The sequence below is a fragment of the Diabrotica virgifera genome, chromosome 6, assembly GCF_917563875.1.
Source record: "Diabrotica virgifera virgifera chromosome 6, PGI_DIABVI_V3a".
Taxonomy (NCBI): Eukaryota; Metazoa; Arthropoda; class Insecta; order Coleoptera; family Chrysomelidae; genus Diabrotica; species Diabrotica virgifera.
In genome coordinates this window covers 78,968,007-78,988,803 of record NC_065448.1, presented here as the reverse complement: position 1 = coordinate 78,988,803, position 20,797 = coordinate 78,968,007, and the positions used below count along the sequence as shown (strand labels likewise).

General features: G+C 32.1%; 1 protein-coding gene across 4 annotated transcripts in view; it reads right to left on the bottom strand.

Moving 5' to 3' along the window:
- Positions 1–20,797, bottom strand: part of LOC114335728 (E3 ubiquitin-protein ligase HECTD1) — a 228,659-nt gene that overhangs the window by 96,966 nt on the left and 110,896 nt on the right. For all 4 annotated transcript variants that reach the window (XM_028286013.2, XM_028286016.2, XM_028286015.2 and 1 more), the window contains 2 exons: positions 19,099–19,301; positions 2,499–2,763 (listed from right to left, as the gene is read on the bottom strand). In XM_028286013.2, coding sequence (XP_028141814.2) covers positions 2,499–2,763; positions 19,099–19,301 — 468 coding nt within the window. The remainder of the gene's footprint in view (positions 1–2,498; positions 2,764–19,098; positions 19,302–20,797) is intronic.

Sequence of the window (20,797 nt, the reverse complement as noted above, 5' to 3'; positions counted from 1 at the left end):
TCTCATTACAATTAAAGATTACGGACTATGGTAGACTTGTGTGAATCGCCCCGTATATTTAAATTTATATTTAAACAGAGCAAATTTGAATTTAAAAGTTGACATATCCTAGCGTTTTTTAATATTTTCTAAAATAAGGACACAATCCAAACACTACCTATAATTTCAAAATTTCACGCTGTATTATTCATAATACACCATACATGATATGGGTCGTTGAAATCAGGTTGTTAAGTAGCTTTTAATAATATAAAAATATATAGGGTATTCCATTAAAAATAAAGCTTATGAACTATATTAGGCTTGCGTGAATCACCCTGTACATTCAAATTTAGGTTTAAAAAGCTTACGTTTATATAAAAAAATGAACGCGTTTTTTAAATTTTTTTTAAACAATGACAGAAATAATTTTATTCCATAAGTGCCTAATGTTTTATCACTTACGTTCTTTTATCTTATTCATTAAATTTATTATCACACGACTATTCAAATATAACTATGAATATAATATTTTTAATAAAAGTATAACAACTTATAAGTAAAATTCACCTTAAACACAAAAATAAACACTATTTACTATACGGCAACACTGAATATAATGCTGTTCTACTCACATAGTGACGTACTAGCTACGTAGGCCCCGCCCACCTGCTCCATGTCATATCTTCAGAGTTACTGTATCATGGCTGCAAGATATAAAGGTGCGGGATTCGACATGCAGGAGAAATTTTTTAAGCTGGCAACGGACAATTATTACAAATAGATGTCGAATGAACGTCTACACGATGGAAATGTATGATACTGGAAGAAGAAATGAAGAATTCTTCTTCTCCTTACTTCAATGTATTCTTCAATAATTAAAAATAAAGTTTTCTATTTCGTTGTAGATAATATAGAGTCGTAGATTTCGTAGTTTTTCCTATCATAAAAGAAGAGCACAGGGGAAAAACAAGGAATGTCACATTTCATACATATTGAGATAAACTTCTTGTGATATCTAAAAACTACTTAGGAGATTCTTAGCAGAATTCTAGCAATTCTTATTCTATAATCTTAATATAATTCTTCTTCTTCTTCTCGTTGTCCTTATGCCCTAAGAGAGTCAGACAATCTTAATATAATATTAATCTACAGGGTGTTTGGTAAAGAATGGGCCATAGCTTAACCCTATATCCCTGAGCTTAAAATAAGTCGATTTAAGCTAACTTACCTTAGTACGAAAGTTGATAATAACCGAAATACAGGGTGTCAAAGTTACACTTTTATTTTATTTATTCTTGAATATTTCCTAACAGGCATGGGCTAACAACACGAAATTTGGTAAACGGGGTTTTTTTGAGACGAGAAATCTAAATTCGCCACCAAAAATTATGTAATACCCAGAGGGCGCCACATACGCCTTTAAGCGCTCATTTAATATGTTCAATTTTTTTATTACCCACTCTATATACTTTTTGAATCAAAACTTTTATTCTCTTAACATTTTTACTTAAAAAAGGTATACTACATTCATCTCGCTAAACTTAATCGTTTTCGAGATAAACGCATTTTAAATCTGCGAAGCAACATAATTTTTTGCATATGTAGTTACACCTGAAAAATAACTTAAAACCATAATAGTTGTGCCAGTTCTCATATTTATGTCATTGCATCGCAAATTCTATTTGAAGAAATTTGCGATACATTTTTGCAAATTTTTATGGTTTTAAGTTATTTTTTCGGGTGTAACTACAATGATATTATGCAAAAAATTATGTTGCCTCGCAGATTTAAAATGCGTTTATCTCGAAAACGGTTAAGTTTAGTGAGATGAATGTAGAAAACCTTTTTTAAGTAAAAATGTTAAGAGAATAAAAGTTTTGATTCAAAAAGTATATAGAGTAGGCAATAAAAAAATTGAACATATTAAATGAGCGCTGAAAGGCGTATGTGGCGCCCTCTGGGTAATACATCATTTTTGGTGCCAAATTTAGATTTCTTGTCCCAGAAAACCCCCGTTTACCAAATTTCGTGTTATTATCCCATGCCTGTTAGGAAATATTCAAGAATAAATAAAATAAAAGTTTAACTTTGACACCATAAAGGTAAGTTAGGTTAAATCGACCTATTTTAACATCAAAAACCTACGGTTAAGCTATGGCCCATTCTTTACCAAACACCCTGTATATTAACTTATTAATTTAATAATGCACCAAAAAACTGCTGACATCCCTGGCTTTTGTTCGGCAGCGTGTGGACAATCCTCGTTCTTCGCCTGGATACAAATTTTTAGAAAATTTATATAGACTGACCTTTCTGGTTATTGTATTGAATCAATAGGCTTGTCAATAGTACTCAGTTTTTGCTACCTCATGGCGAGAAAAGCCAAAATTCATGAAAAATTTACATTCCTTGTTTTTCCCATGTACTCTTCAAATTTGACGTGCGTCAATAAAAATGTAATATACTATAACTATAAAGAAACTGTATGTTAAATTGTTAATTGTACTAAAACTTACCTATAGCTTCAATCAATGCATCCGTATCTTTGGATCTTATACAATCTATTAGCTGTCTGTGAGATTTTTCAGCTGCTGAATCCATGCGCCTCATTCTTGGCATCAGTTGGCCAGACGAAGACGATCCAGATTTTCCTAAAGCGCGTCTTCCTTCGAAAAGCAGCACTAACAGCAAATCAACTAGACGCATTGAGTCCAATACACATCGTTCGTCTCCTTTTAGTGATTTTTCAATGGCGTCCAGAAGCTCAGATCTTAGTAAATCCTATAAAATAAAATATTATATTAAAAAACGTTAGTCATTTATAAACAATTTAGGAACGAAGACGACTCCAGTCGTTGATTTGTATATTACTAGATTAGCATAAGGAGAAAAAAAGAAGAGTATAGATGCTTCGAAAGAGAAGAAAAACGTATCCAGTGACTTAGGGAGTATGAATGAGTATAAAGGGAGTATGAACAGAAAATGTTAAAAAGATACAAATATTATTTTAAAAATGAAACAAGAAAATACTGCAAGTTCCTAAATAGTAACCGTCAAGAATTTAAGCAAAGGAAAAAAAAGTTGTATAGAAATTATCGGTGAAATTCCACATGATACGAACTCAGTTTTTAATAGGTGGACACAACATCTTAATTTAGACATTGTTGAGGAAGGCGACAAAAATAAACTGTTTAAACAGATCAGTAACTACAGATTATTGAAGCACCAATAAGAAAATAAAGGCCGGAAAGTCAACTATACACCACATACACGCACATGTACAAATTTTAGAATATTCACTAAATAGAATATAATATACAGTATGGTGCAACTGAAAGGAATAAATTCGTTATTTCGCAAGCCGGTGACTTTCACGAAAAATCTCGAAAGAGGTCGATTATATTTTAAAATTATGATTTTTTGGCATTTGAATGGTTATTCAATTCTCTACTCAGTAATATAAACATTAATTGAAAATGGTTATTCATTTTTGATAAAAAACATTAACATTATTATTTATACAGAGGCCATTTTTTTAAATAAATTAATTCCCAAAAAAGAATGTATGTAATTTATTTAAGTCAAAATATTATATTATTATTTAGAAAACAGAAAAAAATGTTTATTTGACAAATAAACATTGCTTTTCGCTTAAATTGAATGTTCAAAGTTCCAAGAGGCAGGTGGCTGGCAGGTTCTCAAATAATTTTTTGTTTGTTTTCTGACAGCAGTAAAATGTATTTTGAAGTAAATAAATTACTTACATTCTTATTTTTGTGTCAATTAATTTAATTAAAAAACATTTCCCACCCTGTATAAATCATAATGTTTATATTACTGAATACATAATTGAATAAACTTTCAACTGAGATAGCTCACGACACCTATTCTCATTTAAAAAAAAATAAAGGTTACGTCATCACGCTCAGATGGATGACGACGTCACTAGTGTGATATTATATATCATACTAATCATAAAAAGTATAAATCATAAAAAATCATAATTTCAAAATATAGATGATCCCAAACCCTTTTTTCAGTGCGTCATTAATTTTGACGTCATATTGGGTCTAAGCTTCGCTGGTATCGCCAACTAGCGGATTACTAATGCAACTTTTGTCGGAAATTTTTAAATTTATTATTTAATTTTTATCGTGTAATATTTACAACGCAAAGAAGTAATTAAATTGTAATCGATGGGTAATATCAGTAAGTACAAACTTTATGATTCATTATGATTATTTTTTTAAGATTTTGCTAATCATTTTGACGTTTCTATTGATGAAATATTAGTTTCCTTCTTTCTTACGTCTGATACTTTCACAATTATCGTCTAGATGGCGTTTAGATTAATAGATTAATAATTATATTAATAACGTTAAAAAACAAATTTCAGTATTTAAAATGTAAGTATATTTAAGGTAAACATATATGCCACAGCTTTGGCCAACTAATATTTTTTCCTATTAATGTTTTTAATTTCAAAGTTTTAAATTAATCACTTTGACAATTGTGTCAAATTTCCAATAAAAGTTCACTGACTTGTCACTACTGGCGCTCGCAAACTTTTAATTATCCCTTCTACCTACGAGCTCATAGCGGATAGGATTTTAAGAATGTCGCAAATCATTACATGACATTTTAGTTAAATATGACAGTTGTCAGAATATTAATATTTATACAGGGTGATTGATTAGTAATCGAATTGAATAGCAATAGGTCAAACTAAGTTGGAACCATATGGAAAAGTTTTTTATTATTAACTTTATGAAAAAAATTATTCTTTATGAAATGCTTTGCATAGTCTAAAACCTCAGATGCAATCATCAGATATAAAATTTTATCAATAGCGTACGAAGTATTTAAGAAAATATGGATTTCGCGTAAGTACCTTTATATTTCACAATATCGAAAAGTGTTATTAAGAAAAGTGATTTGGAATTAAAAGTTATGTTACAGTATGCAATTATACAGGGTGATTGATTAGTAGGGTAAAGCTCAATAGCTCCGCTATAGTAATAGATAGCAATAAAAGTTAATAATAAATATTTTAGCCACCTTTGAGCTTCACATTACAAAATTAGTTAGAATGTTGCAGGGTGTTCGATAACACAGTGGCAGACAAAACTTATGTTTTTTTTAAATGGAACACCCTAATTTTATTTTAAATTCGAAATCCTGTTAACTTCTCCATCACAAAAATATAAAGGTTTGTTATGTTATACAGGGTATTTACAAAGTTATAACCAATTTTATATGAAAATCGTAACAAGTTCAACTCCCTGTATAAATAAAAATAAGCAAAACAACAATGGTTTATTAATGCCATATTCTTTAACGTATTGTCAAAATTTTCAAGAATGGTCGATATTGCTAATTTTCTTTATATCAAATACAGGGTGAGTCAAAACGCAAGTACATTATTTTCTCAGTAATTTTAAATGGAACACCCTGTATTTTATATCACTATTGAAAAGTACCATTACCGTACTTTAATTTTTAGATAACATTCCCTATGTCTAAATTTATTAGTTTTCGAAATATTTTCATTTTTCAATGGACCAGTAGCGTGGCCACCCAAATCACCAGAATTTAATAAACTGGACTGATTTTTTTGGGGTTACGTTAATAATGAAGTTTATAAAATACCTCCAACAACAAGGGATGAGATGACAAATAGAATACAAAGTGTATTTCGATGTGGTAATTTACAAATGCTCCGTAGAGTAAGTAGCTCATTCAATGATCGTTTTTAGGCGTACATAAACGTGTTAGGAGATAATTTTGAACACCTTATGTAATTAAATATTAAAAATATTTTATTAAAAGTAGCTTCTAATTTTTTCAAACATGTTTTTTTGCAAAATGTATTACTGATAAATTATGTTTCGTTCTTTATTTGTTACATTGCTACATTTACATACAAAAGTAGTGTTTAATAAATTGTCCTCACAAAATATTGTATTTTGTGTTTGTGTGTTTTTTTGTAAAATTTATTACTAATTTTCTTTGTTTATTTGTTGCATTTACATAAAAAGATATTTTTTAATTGTTTAAAAAATGTTGCATGTAGTGGTTGTGTTTTTGTTTGTAAAATGTATTACTAATAAATTATTTTTATTTCTTTATTTGCTACAGTGTTACATTGATTACCGGAATGATAATCGGTAATCTTCAATTGTCAGCTCAGTCATGGCTTGCTTACTTAAAATTTAGATAAATTTAAACACCTAAAATAATTTGCTCTGAAAAATGAAAATATCTCGAAAACTAATGAATTTGGGCATAGGAAATATTCTATAAAAATTAAAGTACGTTAATGTTACTTTTCAATAATGATATAAAATGCAGGGTGTTCCATTTAACATTACTGAGAAAATAATGTACTTGCGTTTTGACTCACCCTGTATTTGATATAAAGAAAATTAGCAATATCAATAATTCATAAAAATTTTGACAATAAATAAAAAAATATGGCAATATTAAACCATTGCTATTGTGCTTATTTTTATTTATACAGGGAGTTGAACTTGTTACGATTTTCATACAAAATTGGTTATAACTTTGTAAATACCCTGTATAACATTAAAAACCTTTATATTTTTGCGATGGAGAAGTTAACAGGATTTCGAATATAAAATAAAATATAGGGTGTTCCATTTAAAAAAACATAAGTTAGGTCTGCCACTGTGTTATCGAACACCCTGTAACATTTTAACTAATTTTTTAATGTGAAGCTCAAAGGTGGCTAAAATTTTCGTTATTAACTTTTATTGCTATCTATTACTATAGCGGAGCTATTGAGCTTTACCCTACTAATCAATCACCCTGTATAAACATCAAAATGTTTGCCAGAATATTAATATCTAAAATATATTTTAATGTAAAAATAAATAAATATACAATCAAATTTCACTATACAATGTCCGAATGTAAAATACCAATGACATAAAATATTTATATTTACGTCGCTGAAAAATACTAGCCTAGAAATTACAATTGTCATTTTACCACATGATTTGTCAAAATAATGTCACAGTCGATCTTGTGTAATCTTGTATCAAATTATCTTTATTCGCATCATTGATTGGTTATTTATTTAAAATATTGTAATATACATATTTAAGTATAAGTTATTTTAATATGCAAATACCCGTCAAGGAATACAGTTCACCAAATATAGCTGAAAGTGTGAAATTCCCATTGCCTGCGCTAACAATGAAGTGAGAACGCACATACAAACGGCCTGGACCGTCAGTGCGAGTGCGAGGTCCGTCGTTTGATGAATGCGCATCATGATCGTCACGCGTTTTCACACTTTCAGCTATATTTGGTGAACTGTACACAATTTTCTAAGTTCAATGTATAATAATCACAGAGGTACGTTTTTTTCTGTCACTTCCAACTGTAATGCGTTAGAGAGAATTCGATAATCTGTGACGCACTGAAAAAAGGGTTTGGGATCATCTATAAAAATGAACCTATTTCGGGATTTTTCCTTAAAGTTGCCAGTTTACGAAATAACGAATTTATTCCTTTCATTTGCACCATACCGTATATACACACCATCTCTTCGTCGACTTTAAGCAGCTTATGACAGTGTTATTCTTCTCGCTTGGTCAGGCAGATAAATATTAGATCTACAGAAATTATCGCATTTGCTGAAATTATCGCATTTGCTGATTATTTCATTCATAGGAGATTCTGACCAATAGAAAGCTACAGAAATCTGAATTAAATCGAAAATTTTTTATAATTGCCCGTCGTTAAGTATATTACGTCAGATGCCCTTCGTTGCTACGATAAGATACATTCAGTGACATTAATGACAATTAATGTTTTAAAAATTATAAAAGTGATGACTTTCAATCGTCAAATATTTATAAAAACTTTGTGTTTAATTGTACTAATTTGTACTTACATAAAAAAATTACAATAAAATTTTGGTTTTGAACAGTTTTATTCATGAAATAATCGCAACAAATTGCACTCGAACTCTAAAATTAATATAGAATTTTTGCCCTCGTGACACTTTGACATAATTTCACTCGCCTTTGGCTCGTGAAATTAAAAGTGTCACTCGGGAAAAATTCAATAATTTTAGAGCTCTTGTGCAATTACTACTGATAACACCACAAGCGACGAAGTAAAAAAGATACATAGCAATAGCAAACAGGTCTATGGTCTTCAAAAACACATGAGAAATAAATACCTAAAATCTGCAGTAAACTTTTAAAAGACCTTAACAAGAGCGGTTTTGATACATGGTTCATGGTAGCGGTTTTGATACATGGTTCATGGTAGCGGTTTTAATACTTCGAAAGATTTTTCGGCCGTAAATGAAAATGGTGTATGGCGTCGAAGATATAATATAGAAAGATATAGAAAGAAAAACTATTTTCAGAATTCACATAAGTTCTATCACTTTTTATAGCAAATAACATTTGTTTCTATATAAAGTAGAAAATCTATTGCATTATTCAACATATAAACCTGAAAAATGTCAATAGAGTAGTCAGCAGCACTTTTTGAATGCATATTTAATATTATAGACGCAATCACTGACAATGAAACGTCATCGTCTTAAAACAAAGTTGAATCAATAGTGCAACTTAAATTAATTGCACCTCAAAAGTAAGAGATATTCTTAGAAAGTATTTAAATAAAAATAAATTTTCAAATATAAATGAGACATAACTCTTCTTTCTGTGACTTGTAAAATTTGACTGTTATGTTTATATGGGATTAACCCGCGAGTAGTCGTGTCGTTAGATAGAATCTCACATTTTATCCTTTTTCGGGATAACTTGATGAAAAATTTTGCAAGTTTGAAAAAATTTCTAAGTGACTCGAGGAAGGGTGTAGTAATGCGTAGTTATTTTTTTGTGGAATTTATGGCTTTGGGGAGAGCCAATTAGCTTTAATAATTGTTAGAAATAATATTTCTCACATAGCAAGTAAATAAAAATACTATAAAATAAAAATTTGTTGTAAATTCGTATTGTGAGATGAAATCTAACACGCGACTGTTCACGTTACAGAAGTGAGCGCGACTACTCCCGGGTTAAGTCACATTTATTAGTGTCATGAAAATTACAGTTTTAAATACCTAATGTTTGACATTTCGACGTCCACTCCAGCAACCGCTCCGTTAAGATCTGCTTCTTTGACCTTTCTCTTTTTCGTGTATGTTTCTTTCATGATTGAAAGATGAAAATGAATGAGTTCTTTGACATTTCTCTTTTTCATTATCGTGTGATGGTACACGACAACCCTCACGGAATTTTCCTAATTTATTTGTTATAAAAATAAGGTCATAATATTATAATTGCAATTTGTATAATTTACTACGACAGTAGCAAAGTTCAAAGTATTGAACTCATTTGAAAGACTGCAAAGAAAGCACACGTCATTCTTAATATACGTATAGTACATCACCATATATGGTCATACATATTGGCACTGTTTTTAACTATAACAGATATAAATAGGAAGGTCGAGTACCTGAGACATCGTTTTTGTCGTTGCACTCTCTAGCGCGTAGTCAGGGGATATAGTTACCGAGAAATGGGTTATACCCGACCTATCTCAAGGTTAACGTAAATAATTGTACATTTAATTATATAAATAAAGTTTCTGTAAAAAGTTTAAGTTTGTTTGTTCGGGGTAGTGTCTTCGCCTAGCAACCCCCAACTTCACAGTCGGTTTCTTTCATGATTGAAAGATAATGATGAATCATGAAAAAAAAGAAGATAAACAAGCTGAAAATGAGAGCATTATCACAACGAAAACTTTGTTTATTTACGTATTTTAATTCATAATATGGAAAATTGCTATTATGAAAAGTTGTTTAGAATTAATAATTATGTTTTAATGTGCAAACATATCATTCTAATTTAACTGTTATGAACTATAAAGGTACTTTACTCTTGATCGAAATTCATATTTTTTGACATACCTCGTAAAAAATTAATAAAATTTTATATATGATGGTTGCATTATAAATCTTAGAACATGAAGAGCTTTTTATGAAGAATAACTTTTCTTCGTCAAATTAAAAATAAAAGAGTTATAAATGAAAATGTTGTTGGAAAAATCTTCAAATATTTTTCTTCATTAGAAGTATGTAATTGCACATATCAGACCATAATTTTTTATTCCAAACAATATTATTTCATATAGTCGGTTCGCTAAACTCAGGCACAACTGGCTAGTGATTTTAGTCAATATTTTTGCCAATTTGACAAAAAAAAATAATTACTAAATAGTTAATAAGTACTAAATAATTAGTAATTTTGCCAATTTTGGCAAAATTCGCAAAAAACAAAAAAATTACCTACTAAAATCACTAGCCAGTTGTGTCGAGTTTAGCGAACCGACTATAATAACAATTTTCATTTCATAACAAGTGGAACAGTCCATTTATCATTAAAAGGGAGACTGTATACTCGTATAAACCTTTTTAGAGCTGTTAATAAAAATAAATTATTGCTTTTAAAATATACTCAAATTGTATTTTTGAGCATCTTATTTATTTTATATAATAATTAAATTCACTATCAAATGTCATTGATATTTTATTAATACTTTTAAAAAACTAGCCTACTTAAGCGCTGTTTTCCTCGAAAGCGGTGCCGACAACCTACGGTCGTAAAGCGCTGGTTTCCTCGAAAGCGGCACCGACAAACCGGGACCGCAGCACTGCGATGAATTACGTCAGATTACGGTGAAAAATTCAAGGTTCTTCACTACGGCAATGGAATGTGCAAACTCAGCAAGCGGTGGCTTCCAACGCATCTTTGGAAACCACCGCTATTATTTTGCATGGCACAGTTTTTTATGACGTCATTCATCGCAGTGTCACGGTCGCAGCCTGTCGGCACCGCTCTCGAGGAAACCAGCGCTTAACACTGCGATGAATGACATCATAAAAAACTGTACCATGCAAAATAATAGCGTTGGTTTCCAAGTATGCGTTGGAAGCCACCGCTTGCTGAGCTTGCACATTCCATTGCCGCAGTGAAGAACCTTGAATTTTTCACCGTAATCTGACGTAATTCATCGCAGTGCTACGGTCGCTGTTTGTCGGTGCCGCTTTCGAGGAAACCAGCGCTTTATTAGCAACGATTTCAGCTGACGTTTAGTGTGACGGCAGAAAATAAATGGATTGTGACGTCACATTTTAGACTTTGAGGTCGATTATCTCGAAGACGGTTAGAGATATCGAAATGCCGTTTTCAGATTTGGATTCAGAAGAAAAAACTACATAGGAATACATCGACAAATCTGATCTGAGTATTGCAGGAGCGGAAACGCAATAACACACAGACTTTGCGAATTTATAAACAAAAAGTTTTCATTGAAAAGAGATAAGTCAAAGAGGCAGCCCTCATCCAACTTAAGGAAGAAAAATGTGTAGCAAACCCAAATATACCGACAATAGAGCTATAGCATATGCTTAAATGCTCTCTTCAATTTGGTGCTCTTAGAATTTATATAGACCCAATATTTTACGCATAATAACATTGTAGATTGTAGATACAAGCTTTTTGGGATAAACAATTACACTTTTGTAAAAACAAGTAAAACTTCTTGAAATTTTTATAGCTGAATACTTGTGATATTCTCCATATTCTCATGCGAAATTAAGTTTTTGTGCATTTTAGAAAAGTTATTCAGAGTTTTCAAAAAATTGACAAGCTAATTTTGCAATAATTTTGCAACAAATTAATAATAATAACTTACAAACTCTCGCTTTAAAGGATTTTCTAACATTTTTTCAGTAAAATTATCTCACTTTTCCATATAATTCACCGGTCTCCACCTTTAATTACATATCTTACATTGTTTATAAATAAAAAATAACTTAATCTTTTGCATATTTTATTTATTACATATATATTGTTATCACTAAATTTATCAAAAGTAGTTGTTAATATCTGTGTATCAAAAGGTAACTTGCGAAAATCATTACTTCGCTGGCCTATCAACACTTGATAATTCATGCCTTTCAAATTATTGTCATAAAAATGCACCTCGAATAAAAAATTTACTAGATTTGTTTACTTCCATTGTTCTAAAAATAACAAAACATTTTTATGGTAAACGTTCATTTGAACACCAGACAATCAATAACTATTGAGGCGCAATTTAATTAATATTAATATTCCCTTTAATAAACTAAACTAGGAGACTACCAACAGGGATTTAGAGAGGGAAGGTCAACAATAGACGCAGACATAATCACACAGTCAATTGAGAAATCTTACGAACATGATCTCGACTTACACATCCTTTTTATAGATTTCAAGCAAGCCTTCGACATTAACAACTTAACAAGACCCGACTTAATAGAAGACATAAAAGACCTAGATATCCCAATAAAACTTATAAAGCTTACGAAAATGACAATGGAAGGATCGACTTCAGCAATAATAAGAGATGAGGGAATCACCAAAAATATAGAAATACCAACTGGAGTACGACAATGGTGACTCTCTCTCTCTCTCTCTCTCTCTCTGTCTGTCTGTCTGTTTGTCTCTCTCTCTCTCTCTGTCTCTCTCTCTATCAACACCACTATTTAATGTCGCTATAGAAAGAACAATAAGAGCTACAGAAATAGAAGATACAATTATAACAACAACGTCGCAACTTGTGGCGTATGCTGACGACATAGCCATTGATTAGCAGAAACCTAAACAGTTTAAAGGAAGAATTTGCGAAGTTATGTATAAGCAAGCATCCAAAAAGGGTTTAGCAATAAATCAAAACAAAACAAACTACCTACTCTGCTCAAGAAAAAATCTAGTTAACGTGACAAGTTTAAATATTGGTAAATATTGGTAAATATGTATGTATACACCGTTCTTAGGCGTCAACGCCCTTCGGTAGGGATCTATGGAGGAGTATCACCAAGCCGCAAGCCCTTATCCCTTGCCGTACTGCTCCTCCATAGGCCGATCCGACGCCAGTTTATCCGGACCAAGCCGTAGACTCTATTGAGTTTTATACTACGGCGTTGGCCTTTTATAAATTTCATGACCTAGCTGAGGCTCGAACCAGCGACCGCAAATCGCAAATCCACTAAACTTGTCGATAGACTGAGCCCCAGCCAACTGGACCGTCAAGACCGACGGTTAATATCATATCATATTGGTAAATATGAGTTTGAAAAGGTAGAACACTTTAAATATCTTGGGGTCTCAGTTAATAGAACTAATAATAGAAGCATGCTAATCAATGAAAGAATTCAGGCAGGAAACAGAACCCACTGGAAATACAACAACTTCCTCAAATACAAGAAACTTACTCTACTAAATTGAAAACTTACAGAGCAGCAATTAGACAAGTTATCACATATGGTGCTGAAGTAATATATTTGACACCTAAAGATGAAGAAAGATTGAGGATCCTAGAGAGAAAAATAATTCAGAGTACAGCAGACCCATTTAACTTAGGTAATAATGAATTTAGAAAACTGATGAACCACGAAGTAAGAGAAATTTTGAAAGGGGAAGACATAGTCAGATTTATAAAGGCATAGAGACTCAGACAAGGAGAAATCCAGAAGCCCTATCAAGAAAATTACCAAATGGAGACCTGTATCAGGCAGACCACGAGGAAGATCCAAAACCAAATGGAAGAACCAGATAGTCGAGGACCTTAAGCAGATTGGAGGTAATGGGTAACCATAAGCAAAAACAGGAACGAATAGATAAAAATTGTAGAAGATACCAAGTCACACAACCAATTATAAAACCAAAATGTTAATGTGGATTGATTCACCGCGACAAACGAAGAGGAAGAGCCAAAAGAGGGCGGCAATCACTCCGCTAGGAGTGTAGATGTCATGATGATGATGATTCCCTTTATTATTGTTTCCCACATAAAACAAGATCTTTTTCAGCAGACGGATATAACTTGAAACTCATCTTATTACGTGATTGTTTACTGCCAAAAAGTTTTTATTTCTGAATTTAATTTAGGTTTAAGAGAATATTTTTATATTTAAAATATCTTTTACTTCTTTTAACAGTGTATCTTTCTATTAAGAGGACATATCAGTGCCAGCGAATACGAAATTAAAGGGGGGGGGGTATGGTTTGAAATATTTAATTTTTTTTTATTATTTTCAATAAAAGTGCATACTTTTCAAGAATACTCTCTGAAAATTTCAAAATAATCGGAGTAAAATTACCAGAGATACAGGGTGTTGCATATCCCTACCTTCGACTCGCGTTGCCGCGGCTTCGCGCCAGCACGCTTGAGCGTAGTGAGAAACGTTAAACAACTGTTCGCCTTCTCTTTTGTAGATTACTACGGCATTCAAAAAACATATTCCAATGTTCATCACTTTACGATTTGGCAGACAAATCAGAAGATGAAGATGTAGTTGTCAAAACTTTAAACGCATTTTTCTCAAAACTTCTTTTTCAAATGCGGTGGACATTGTAACTGAAAAACTACTTGACCGATCTACCTGAAATTTTGCATAGCTTTTCTTTGGACATTTCGTGAGGTAACAACGTCGAGATATTTTTCGTTTTGTTGTTATTTTTTGTTCAACAATATTAAATCTGTTGGTTTTCACAAAATTTTTATCAAAAATTTCGTACTTTTGACTTCTAAGTGATACCAAAGATTCAAAAATCATTAAAAATAAAAAAAACTCGACGTTGTTACCTCGTGAAACTCATAAATTAATTAAATCTTTTTGAATTTTTTGTTTCGTATGATCCAGTGATGAGTTCTGATGTCCACAGCAAAATCCATTTTTTTTTGAGCTGCCTGCCAAAATTTGTCGCCAATGGCTTATTTTTCAATATTTTCGATTGAATTTTTTGTTAAATATTCTTTGAATTGCACTTAATATGTTTATTTAATTTAAAAATAAAATAATTCTACCACAGCTTCGAAAAAAAAATCACAAAAATGTGCTTGATATGTTGATTTCAAACCATACCCCTTAATAATATTGTTACGCCAGTCTTGCTACGCCCATAATAGAAACTTCGCCACATTCCACATCGGTCCTAACGGCGACGAGAGAAAATATACGGGTTTCTGGGAACTTCCGAGAAGCGAGACAAGTATAATAGAAATTAGAAAATGAGTTAGTTGAAAATATAAATTTGTACGGTTAAGTAAATACACTCAACAAAACTCTTACGGAATCACTATGTATTTGAAACCTGCAGCTTTTGGAAGTTATAGGTGTAAGTATTTTAGTTGAAACGATAAGAAGAGTTGCCGTGCCGAAGGACTACATAGCAGGAGACTAGAAGTTACGGGATCCCGAGTTAACCAGGCAGCAGACGATTGATCACGTAAATTGGTGTCTTCAACACCAAAACTGGAACATTGAAAATTTTCAAATTATTTTCAAACGAAAGTAGGATTATGTAAAATCAGATGATTAACGAATTAGTGTACTTAAATGCTGAGGAAGACAAGCAAGAACGGAAACTGCCAGATCTGTTTACAAATATAAAAGAAGAAGGGTCATGTTCTGGGGAGGAATTATGATCGGTAAAAAAACCCTTTAATTTTCATCCAACCAACTTTAATAACTCGCAGGTATGTTAATTTGGTTCTATAAGCTGTAGTTATACTCCGGAGAGGTGCAATAAAAGAAAATTAAATTTAGCTTTAACTCGCTTAAAATAAAAAAAATATCAGATGATTCCATATACAGTTGAGTCCGCGAGTCTTTACCCGTGCTTCATTAATACCTGGCGAGATAAAACACATAATAGGATGTTATTTTTATGAACCATCTAGACTCAGTGCATTGAAAAGAGATAGGTACAAAAAAAGACGATTCGGTATGTTTTCATATTTTAAGCACAATTTGTTTGACGTTTCTGCTTTGTTTACTTTTGTGGCTGTCAGTCAGTTGAATTTTTTGCGGCTTTTGTCGAATTTTTGCGTTTTGAAGTTTCTTTATATTACACAAACAGTTGTTTTCACAACTAATTTTATATTGGGCTTTGAACTTTTAAGGTAAATAATTATATTCTGGCAATTCATATTTAAAACATACATAGCTAACGTCATTCACACAGTAAAGAAATGATTGTGTTTAGGTTTCCGTCAAAGTGAATAAAATAACAAAAATAAAATATGGTATTGAATTTTTTTATAAATTGTTTATTTATTTATTACTCAATAATAATAAAAAAATTTATTAAGCTACTTCAATTGTAGCTGTAATTCTGCACAAAAATTTTGAAGCAAAACTTACATTTGACATTCTATATATTTGATAACGTCAAATTTTACAATAAAACCCGTAATCGGAACAGCAGCCACTTTCTGTCACTTGTTGTTGCGTGAAATAGATTTCCGACTTATTTCGTAAGCTTTAAACGATGACGCACGGGTAAAGACTCGCCGACTCAACTGTAAGGTTGGTCGAGTGTAAATGTTATACAGGGTGTAACAAAAATACAGACCATAAATGAAATCACATATTCTGGGACCAAAAATAGTTACGACTAAACCTAACTTACCTTAGTAAAAATATGCACAAAAAAAGTTACAGCCATTCAAGTTACAAAATGAAAATCGATATTTTCCGATATATCGAAAACTATTAGAGATTTTTTAATGAAAATGGACATGTGGCATTCTTATGGCAGGAACATCTTAAAAAGAAATTATAGTGAAATTTGTGCACCCCATAAAAATTTTATGGGGGTTTTGTTCCCTTAAATTTCCCAAACTTTTATGTACGTTCCAATTAAATTATTATTGTGGCACCATTAGTTAAACACAATGCTTCTAAAACTTTTTTGTCTCTTAGGATATATTCGATAAACCAGTTTTAATCGAGATGCAGCTTCGTTTTTAATGTCTACATAAAAATTTTATGGAAGTTTTGTGCCTTTAAAGCCCCGAAATGTTTGCGTAAGTTCCATTAAAACTATTATTGCGGTATCATTAGTTAAACAGTGTTTTTAAAACTTTTTTGCCTCTTAGTATTTTTCCGATAAGGCACCTTTTATCGAGATGTGGATTATTTTTTAATATGGGTCAAAATATACCTCAAAATGTAATTTATAAATAAATTTTCCTATTACCAGGTCTCTATAATCGTACTTAACCGTATACAAAAAAATATGTGGTGGATTTGACAAATATTCAAAATATCTCGATAAAAACTAGCTTTTCAAAAGAGTACTAAGAGGCAAAAAAGTTTTAAAAACATTGTGTTTAACTAATGGTGCCACAATGATAATTTAATTGGAACGTACACGAAAGTTTGGGAGATTTAAGGAAACAAAACCCCTATAAAATTTTTATGGGGTGCACAAATTTCACTATATTTTTTTTTAAAGATGTTCCTGTCCTATGAATTCCACATGTCCGTTTTCAATAAGAGACCTCAAATAGTTTTCGATATATTGGAAAAAATCGATGTTTATTTTGTAACTTCAAAGGGCTGTAACTTTTTTTATGTGCATAGTTGTACTAATGTAGGTAAGTTAGGTCCAATTGAAGTATTTTTGGTCCCAGAATATGTGATTTAATTTATGACCTCTAGTTTTGTTACACCCTGTATATTAATAAAGTCGATTCGCTAATCTGAGACACAACTGTCTAGTGACGTTGGTAATTTTTTTGGAGAACTTAGGTTGCTAGACGTGACTGGAAATTACTACACAACCAAAAGAGCTGCTCATTGCCAATATTATTAATAGTAAACAGACATAAATAACATATACCTTACGCCAATCAATAATTATTTACTTACACCATTACAATGTATGGATAAGAAATGAAAAAATTATTTATTGTACAAAATAGAAATATTTTGTAGAAATAAATTCCACAAAATGTTATGAGCTTAGTATACCCTCCCACTATTTCCAATAATTCTTCTTTTTTTAATGAAAGATTAAATTGATTTGAGCAGTTAATAGTGTGAGGTAGGAATTTTTGTGTTGTATGTTTCCTATTTCGAATGTGTTAAAATGAAACTCGGCTGAGCGAATTCAGTATAAATGTGTTTGTACTGTTACGAGTAGATGGAGTTTTTAATACCCTCCCCCTTCCGTCGTAAAGCGTCGCTTGGAGTTGTCCCCCCCCCCTCATACCGACGTCGCAATTGCAACTCATTAACCCCCTTTTTAGTAATTTTTTTAAATTCCATGTTATTCCTAGATTTTTAAAAGTTAGCTCTCAAAGTTTATTTACGAATGTATCCAAATCAGTATTACTATGTAGCTCATTAATATCTGCGTACTCTCTCAATTCACTGTACAACTAATAATTAGCTTTATAGGGACAAAAGACAACACTTTTATCTTGATACTTATTTTGTTTTGATTTCAATGCCATTTCTTTTATTAAGTATAAATAGATACAATGTACTAACTAAATAGAATAGAATATTTTATTTCTATTCATTCTTTTAGAATTTTTTTCACACAGAGTATTCAGTAAATAAGTGAACAGCAGTTTAATATTTATTGCTTCCAGACGTTGTTCTGAAAAGAAGCGTTTGTTTAAATACATAGGACAATGTTATATTGTGTGTTATTCTGTATAAAACTGCTAGCAATATTATTAAGGCTGTGAGTGATAAAAACGAAATGAAAAGTATACGATAAAAGTAATTTACAAATTCTTTTTCATTCCAAAATAGAGTATATTTTTTATATTCGTGAACTTCAAACGACGTCGGATGTGCACTTATGGCCCCCTCCTACCTGTCGTATACCGTCCTAATAAGCAAAGTCACCCCTCCCCGTTTTCAACGACTAGTTTATGGATGCTCCCCTTCGAACGTTCTTCTAGAATTCAGCGGAATTCTCCCGCCGGACAGCCGTAGACCTTCTAGATCGAACTCCAGCATGTTCGAAAGGTTTCTAGAACCACGTAGAATTTTCTCGACGCTATTAGAACTTGTAGCTCGAATCGTCGGATACCACGAAAGTTCGATCAGTGGCGTAGCGAGGCTGGTTTAACAATAGCATTCATAAAGTAGTGTGGACGGTCCGAATGGCATTAATAAATTTTGGTACTAGAAACGTAGGTATTTATCGAGTTTCAAAACTATTATAGCATAAAGATATCAGTTACTACCTAACAAGAAAATGGCTCAAAACTTACATATGTTATAGAAGGTGATCCCCTACAGAGAGTTGAAAGGAGGCTAATAATGGTCGATATTGAAGCTGCGTTCGCTTTGGAATCAGGTGTAGCTGTTGCTGGATTACTTGTAGATGGAGTTTTACCGGGTGTTGTTTGAGTACCACTGGCAGCTGCTGGCCCGGCAGCATTAGAGAGCCTACTTAACAGTTCATTGACCAGACCTGAAATAAAATTGAAGAATAAAATATATTCAATTTAAATTTTACGTATTTTAATACCAAATTGACTAACTGAATAAATAACAGCACTGTAATATGAAATAAGTAGTCTAAGTTGGTATACGAGTACCATTAGATTTTTTAAACTTTACTTGAACAATGCCACATATTTGGCATTTGTAATGACAATTAAAACAGCATTAGATGCAAATAACACGGATGCGCAACAGAGAAGTAGAGGAGTGAGACAAGGCTGTGCAATTTCACCATTCATCATCATCATCATCATCAGTGGCGCTACAGCTATTTATGAGCCAAAGCCTTCATCAGAACAATCCTCCATTCGCCCTGTCTCTGGCAACTCTTCTCCATGCTCTAATTCCAATAGATTTTAAATCAGTTTCTATGTTGTCTTGGTACCTAAGTCTCGGTCTTCCTCTTGCTCGTTGTCCTATCGGACCTCTTCGGTCAAAAACTTTTCTGACTATGGCATCTTCCTCTCGCCTGATTACATGACCTATCCATCTAAGGCGTGCTACCTTAATGAATTGTACAACGTCAGGTTCTCCAAAATTTCTATACAACTCAAAGTTGTAACGCCGGCGCCACAAGCCTTGTTCTTTTATGCCACCATATATTCGTCTTAGGATTTTTCGCTCAAAACGTTTGAGCAGTTCTTAGTCATTCTGAGTAAGTGACCAAGTTTCTGAGCCATATGTTAGCACTGGTCTTATAAGTGTTTTGTAGACAGTTAATTTAATTTTTCTAGGTATTTTGAGATCATCTGTCTTCTTAAGCCATAGTAGCACTTATTGGCGAGCACTATTCTTCTTTTAATTTCTTCACTGACATTGTTATCTCTAGTTAGTAGCGAGCCTAAGTATGTGAAGGTGTCGACACCTTCCAGTTCTAGGTCGTCAATTATTATTCTTGTAGGTGTCGGGTTGCTTGACCTAGTGCAACACATATATTTGGTCTTTTGAACATTTATATTTAGCCCCATTCTCTGTGCAGATGCTCTTAACGACCGAAATGCTTCAGTCAGAGATTCTTTAGATCTACCTATGATGTCTATGTCATCTGCGTATCCGACAATTTATACTGATTTGTTAAAGATAGTACCATTCGTATTAATTTGAGACTCTCGAATTATTTTTTTCTAATGCCAGGTTAAATAAGAGACACGATAGTCTTAGTCCATTTTTGCAATGGAAGGGTCTTGAGAAATCGTTTTGGATTTTTACCATGCTCTCTGCTCCTGTGAGCGTAAGTTCAGTTAATTGGACAAGTTGAAGCGGTATTTGAAATTCTACCATAGCAAGTAGAAGTTTACCTCTATTAACTGAGTCGTATGCGGCTTTGAAGTCCACGAATATGTGGTGGGTGTCGACGTCGAACTCTAGGGTTTTTTCAATGATCTGCCTCACTGTAAATATCTGGTCCGTTGTTGATTTATTAGGACGGAAACTGCATTGATATCCTCCTACTATTTCTTCAGC